The sequence below is a fragment of the Galleria mellonella genome, unplaced genomic scaffold (assembly GCF_026898425.1).
Source record: "Galleria mellonella isolate WM207_F2 unplaced genomic scaffold, CSIRO_AGI_GalMel_v1 utg132, whole genome shotgun sequence".
Classification (NCBI taxonomy): Eukaryota; Metazoa; Arthropoda; class Insecta; order Lepidoptera; family Pyralidae; genus Galleria; species Galleria mellonella.
In genome coordinates, this window is record NW_026441989.1 from 2,170,179 (window position 1) to 2,177,295 (window position 7,117).

Below are 7,117 nucleotides of genomic sequence, written 5' to 3' on the forward strand. Positions count from 1 at the left end.
ATCGAATTATAGTAGAATAAAACTATGCATGTCATATTTTGTACTGATTTTACTAATCTCCGATCTTAATCGGAGCAGTAAATCGGAAAGGAGAGCAATAGTATAATTTTTTTTATACCACTGAAGTGGCAAACAAGCATACGGCCCACTTGATGGTAAGCGGTTACCGTAGCCTATGAACGCCTGCAATACTAAAGGTATTACGCGCGCGTTGCCGACCCTCAAGAAACCTCTTTACCCCCCTTTTAAAGAACCTTCTTAAATTGTGCTATTGCTCTTCTTTGTATTACTACTAGATTTTTTTATGTACCTACATTCGTATATTGCAACATATTATGTTTGTGAAATTATGATGATTCTTTTCAAAACTTTACTTCCTAATTGGTTCTAATATTATCAACTCTAAAGTCGCATTTAATTATATGTATAAGTATATTTAATAAATTAATCAGTTCTACTTATTCTAATATTACAAGAACAAAATTATTTATAGGTATTAGTAATGCAACTTAAGTATCAATTGTCGAAGCTTCCTCGACATCAATTTCATCTAAGTACTTCCTACATCCGACTCCAAATTCTGCCAAAATAGTACACAAAGTAGATTTAGTATGTAGTTACTACCATGTATATACAATTAATCTATGTCTTAGAATGCAATTTTTATCTGTAAGCGACTTAAAAAAAAAACAGGAGAATTTTATTTTAACTGTATTTTTTTATAAAATTTAGAATGGCAAACAGGCTGACTGCCCACTTGATGGAAAGTGGTAACCATCGCCTATAAACATCAACATCACCATTCATATTATAGAAAATGTACTGCGGTGCCCATGATACCCTTCATGAGTTGTCATTCCTAATGATTAAGGTCTTATGCCTCCGTACCCTGTAATTTCAATGCCATAACATACCTTTCAAACTGAAATAGAGTCATGTAAGACCAGTTGCTATAAAGCTAAAACATGAGTGGGACAGAAGTACCCAACGAATAGCAGACGACTTTTGAACAAAGTCACCATCTGGTAATCTGTGTATTATATACTTTTCTTTACATTATGGTCCGCTAAAAAAACTACTTCAATCGTGAAATTAGTTTAGGTAAACCCTATCAATTACTTCAAAACAAATATCATAATCAATTTAAAATTAGGGAAGATATCGCATAATATGTACACAGAGCATACAGATGAATTTAAAATATCCTCTATTTGAAAGCTGCATAAAATATAAAATATATTTTATTGCTTGACCTGGGAAATTTCTCTGAAACTACTACAAACCCACTATTATGGCAACAAGAATTTATGGACAAGAGATTGCTAAAAGTACTTCGTTAGAAAGGTATTATTATGCACCATAGCAGACTGTATATTATTCCTGAGTTGCATTATGCACGCAAAAAAAACTGCATATAACGGATATAACTAAAATAAATTCCGTTTTGTTATTTTTAAATTTCGCTAGAAAATTACAACAGTATAATTACATAGTGAAATTAAATTCGAAATACGAATTTAATTATGTTTGTATGCAAAATATAGGGCACGAGTTGTCAAAGTGGGAGCAATCCTTACATTCATCACTTTTAGTTAAATGAATTCAAATGACTATTATTATCTAATAAATTTTTAAATTGATATTACCTAGGATTAATTAGGTAGGTGACATGGCCTATATAGTATGGGCATAGAATAGGCCACCCCTTCCTTTCCCGTGAGTGTCGTAAAAGCCGACTAAGGGAAGGGAGGGATGACTAGCAGCGTCCTTCTTAAAACATCTTTAAAGTCTGACTACGGTTGCCAATCCGCCTAGCAAGCGGCAACTACTGGCAAAACCCTCAAGCTTAAACATAAGCCTCGCCGGCTTATGTTCAACAGTGGACAGTTAAAGGCTGATACGATGATGATGAAGGTAGGAAGGTTATGCCAATCTGTAGTACTACAGTAATGACTTGATTACATAGTCAAGTTAGAACTACAACGATTATTTATACTATGTTAAAACTAAACGTCACTAAACGCTAAAGAAAAAAAATGCTGACTAATTAATATTCAATAGTTGTAGTAAGAGGGCGTGAATTATTTCTTATTTAAAAGGTGTACTTTACTTGTGTAAATTTGGGAAATTCTAGTATAGGGCGTTCCACTATAGCGCCAGGGCAAGATTTAGTGTCTCGAAAATTCCATTTAAAGGTAAGCGCTAAAGTTATACATTTTATATATAATTTACTACCAACATAAATGAAGTCCATACAATTATACCTAAGGAATACCAACCGACAATAAAGACGTATTGAAGACTAGCGATACGACCCGGCTTCGCACGAGTGGACAGAATTTTCCAAAATACAATACATATATTAAAACAAAGTTTCAGTCAATTCAACTGATCGATTATTTTATAGCATTTATTATTAAAAACCGCATTCAAATTGGTTTAGCCGTTTTTGAGATTAGCGCGCACAAACGTACAGACCAACAGACAAAAATTCTAAATATCATTTTTTGGGTTCTATTACATTCATAAAGTCTAATAGTAAGTATAATAGTTTTTCTTATATATCTTCCATGTACAGACAGCAATCAGTTAAGATTTTATAATATGTATTAATATTTTCAGAGAAGAAATAAAAAAGAAAAACTGTATATTTATAATTAATAACCGTAGTCAGGCTTTAGAGATGTTTTAAGAGGGACGGTGCTAGTCATCCCTCCCCTCCCTTAGTCAGCTTTTACGACACTTACGGGAAAGGAAGGGGTGGCCTATTCTATGCCTATACTATATGGCCATGAATAAGTTTACCGACTTAATACTAGTAACATTCTTTACCAGTCAACCATTGGCATAAACAGTGAATCACGAACGCGGTATTTCATTATTATGTATTTTTTGTTATTCCTTTACAACGTTGCGTATTTACCAAAACAGTAAACAAAACATTCACGTTGCACCCTAAATTATATTTTCTGTTATTCCTGTCTTTTTTTCCAATCCCAAATGATATTAAACCGCCACTTACATTATCTAGGTGTATTAAAGTTTAATATATAAATAAATTAACATTTTGAATACTTCAATGTCTATGCTATTTTTGTGAGCTGTTTTTCTCAGTAACCAAATATAGGCACATCAAATTAAAATCTGAGACAGTTCTATAACTTGTTTACCCAAAACTTACTCTACCAGTCTACTTATCTATAAATATTTTATTGAACCCGAAGTCTAAATCGGGAGTGATTAGTATTCTGAAACTGAAGTTACTAGGTCAAATAATATTCAAATGAGCTTTGTTCGCTAAACTATCACTATAATAGTATATAGTACCATTATTTAAATTAATTCTAAATACACTGACGCTATCTTAATTATTCTATTTTAACCTTTCTTATGATTTTTAAAATGCAATCTACTCAACTATAAGACGTCATTTTAATTATGAAAATTCTAATTAAAATCCAAATATACTAAATTTATAATTAATTTTACATTACTAGTTGAAGTATTATCCTAAATATTTATTTACAAATAACAAGAAAAAGTAATTAAAAATTTTAAAAATTATTTACAGATAAAAAATTTCTGTGAGATCACTGCCGGCTGGTAGGGTGCCTAGGATACTTGCTGCATTTCCACGCTGAATAGCAATGGAAATGCGTTGACCAAAGTATAGGCCAGCCTTCTGGTCACCAGAGGTTTCCACCAGCCGGCGTGAAATCTCTTTGAAAAGCTTCATTGCCTCGGGGCCCCACGGACCCAGAGTTTCAACTCCAAACGCCGCAAATATATATCCATTTCCAAGGGATGAATATTTACGGCGCTTGATAGACTCCTGGTGTGTTGCGGCGGCACCAGCCCTCTTGGACGTACTTGGAAGGTGAGACGGCGCCACCGTGTCGACGCAGGTGAAGTCCCATACAAGCGGACGTCCCATCTTCCAAGGTACCAAGGACATACCGTCAGGTCTCTTGCCGTCGTCACGTATCAAACCAGGAGGTTCTAGAATGGCAGGCACGCCTGCGGTGACAAGAGCCCGACGGAGAATGTCATTAATAGCTGAGTGGCGCAGCAAGCGCCCAGCACTCTTGAGGCAAGATAGGCCATGGTGTCCCAAGGCACTGACGTTGTCCCCACACCTGCAGTGGTGGGGAGCATTCGTTTTGGCCCCCAATCTGAGAGAGATTGAGAGTCTAAACGTTGTGTTATCCAATAATGTTCCGATATGAGGTGAGGGAATTGTGTATAGCCATAGGCCAGATTCCCACTTGGACACCGCGAGTAGACGGGCGCTTTCAGCGGAGTTCTGGGATGAGTCCAGTAACGAAGTTCTGTATAGATCATTAATGGGCTCATCCCATTGCCTCTGGATTTTGGGATTTATGGGAGAAGGTACGTGGGGACAAGCCAGAGACCAAGCTTTTCTAGCCTCAGGCAGGTAAGCTATCTCGAAATCACCGAAAAAAGGTGTTAGTATTTTTTTCACGAGATTCTGCGTACCGTGTGCTGATGACAGAAAAGCTGGTAGAGAGATATGGGAGATTTGACGGATTCCCAGGCCCCCATGCCTGATAGGCAAAGAGGCCTGAGTCCAAATACGGTCTTCGAAAGTAATATTAAAGAGTGAGCTCAGAATGCATTTTATTTTTTCATCAAATTTTGCGGTGAGATCTGGATATTTCCAAAAGGGTGTACTACGAAGAACGTGAGTAAAATTGGGTACAAAAAGGCAGTATCGAATAATGTTATATGCAATGTGGGTGTTGATATTTAGGAGGCGGTTGGAGTTTGAACAGAACTTACTAATTTTGTTTTCGACAAAGGTGGGGAAAGAATCATAAAAAATTGGTGACCCCAGGAGGTGAAGTGAACTTTTATTTAAAATTTTGATATTTGGAGCCAGGGTGTTAAATTTAGAAATTACTTCATCTTTATTAGACAGATTATCTGGAATAAAGAGTTCACATTTGGAAAAATTTAGTTCAAGCCCAATATGTTTGAATTCTTGTATTAGGATATGAAGGTCATCGAATACGGTGTTTACACTTCCTCCTAGGGTACCGTCGTCTAAATACCACACATTGAATTTCGAATTTAGAAGCCGAATAATTGGGTTAATTCCTAGGCTAAAAATGGCAGGTCCCAGAGGGTCGCCCTGTTGACAACCAACAGCCGAGAGTAAAGTATTATTTAGATACATAAGTTTAGTAGGTTCGCTATAACATTGCCAAAGGAAATTGTAAATTTGAGGAATTTTTTGTTTAATTTGAGTTAACAGGGCGTCCCTACTAAGTGAATTAAAGGCATTCTTAACATCCACCTTTAGCAAAATATCGTTAGTGGATTGGGTAATGTATGTGCGGAGAGAGTGTATGGCTGCTTCACACCCACCTTTAGAACCGAAACCGAGTTGATATGGCTCAAATTCCTTTTTCAGATTATGTGATACGGCTTTGCAGCAGATTTTAGCAGCAAGCCGTCTGTAGGTAGTACCTATTGCTATAGGTCTAATACCGCCGTCTTTTTTGGTGAGAGCGCAAAGGTTTGCACCGTATAAAATTTCGGTTATGCTCTCATTTATTTTTCCAGAGAGCATTAGGTTTACAAGGGCTGTTAGGTCCTCCAAAAGCGAGGTGCCGGCATCGCCTGGAGTACCATATAAGAGGTCTTTAAGGTGTTGAGGAGTAAGTCCATCTAGACCACCAGCGGACCCACTGTTGAAGGACTTAACTGCATGCAAGACATCCTGGGTTGAGGCACTGATATAGATGTCTGTGTTTTCGGGTGCGTCAGGAAGGTTGAGGTTGGATGGCAAAGGTGGATGTTTAGAATGTAAAGCAGCAAGTGTAGAAGGGATATTAGGAGCTACAGCATCATTGGAAAAGAGGAGTCGGGCCGCACCTTTGACGTCTCCGTCATGCGCTTTGCGTTCAACTTTTTTATAAATACTGCTTCCATTGCGAAAAGTTGGATGTTTGAGGAGATGTGAGATCCGATCAGATTCCAGTTCCGAGCTGCAACAGTTTGATTTTAATGAACTGGTTAGGGAAAGGTTTTTATGATCTATGTCGGCATGTAATATACGGTAAGGAAAAGTTAGTAAAAGTTCCCAGCTATGTTTCGAGTTATCTAAAACAGCAGTTTTTAGGCTTTCAGATAGTTTCTTCGCCACAGATGAACGGGCGGCTCTAGGTATTCTTTTTACAAGAGGGACAGAATGTTTTAATTGACTGAGTGTTTCAAAGAAAGGCTTGTTTTGATTGTTCGAGAAGTTTAAAAATTGGGAAACTGGTTGTTCAGAATTTTGTTTATGTGTTTTACTGGCATGGATTCGGAGACCTCTCTGGCCTTTAAAAAAACGAGGCTGGGGACATATTGGGCATTGTATATCATTATCCTGTGATGCAATAGATCCTGAGGGCTGTAATGCAACATTATTGGATGGCACATTTGTGGTTTGCTTAACAACATTCTCCATAAAAAAAAAATAGTACAAATAGAATATAAAATACGCACGTTAAATTATTTTATGAAATCACTTTACAGATATCTGTCCATATTACGTAAGCTATTTTAAGTATAAAAATATAGCGTCATAAGGGAAACAGCAATTTGGCACATAAATAATATAGATTGTTATTAGTGAAGTAGCTAGGAGACAGGCACACGATTTGCATTGTGATTGGTTCTTGATAAATTGTTGTCAAAGCAGCTTGCAGTTACCGGGGCGACAGAGCCCCGTTGCTGAAGTAAATACTCAACTGTCACTGAGCAGCAAACTGACAATCAGCTGATAAACATAAAATCGATAATTTTACGGCACATTTTATTCATCGACGTGTTTAATTATATTTTCAAATATTGTTTGATATGTTCTGTAATCGTATAAGGCACAGGCTGTGATCTTCACTACAGTAGTTATTTAAATTATTTATTTTATATGAAGTGGAAATGTGCTACTTGACAGCTTTAACTACTACTATGTTTGCAAATGAAGTTTATTTATATATTACATTTACATTACACAAAGTCGTTTGCTTGGGCACCTCTATCCAATTCGTGCTTATACCGTGCAGCTGTTGTGGTATGGCAATAAATTTACAGGATACAGAGAAATAAC

General features: G+C 36.6%; 1 protein-coding gene across 1 annotated transcript; it reads right to left on the minus strand.

The window, feature by feature from the left end:
• Window positions 1-509: 509 nt before the first annotated feature.
• LOC128202499 (uncharacterized) lies at window positions 510-6,475 on the minus strand. Its single transcript, XM_052903073.1, has 2 exons — window positions 3,757-6,475; window positions 510-580 (listed from the first exon to the last, which is right to left on the minus strand). The coding sequence occupies exons 1-2, from the start codon at window positions 6,473-6,475 to the stop codon at window positions 510-512; spliced, it is 2,790 nt and encodes a 929-aa protein (XP_052759033.1).
• Window positions 6,476-7,117: the final 642 nt, after the last annotated feature.

Excerpts from the sequence above, each read along its gene's own strand:
- LOC128202499 (XM_052903073.1), bottom strand. The coding sequence starts at position 6,475 with ATGGAGAATGTTGTTAAGCAAACCACAAATGTGCCATCCAATAATGTT. Across the intron at positions 581-3,756 it reads GTTTGGAGTTGAAACTCTGG|AATTTGGAGTCGGATGTAGG; the intron begins GTCCGTGGGGCC and ends CTATTTTGGCAG.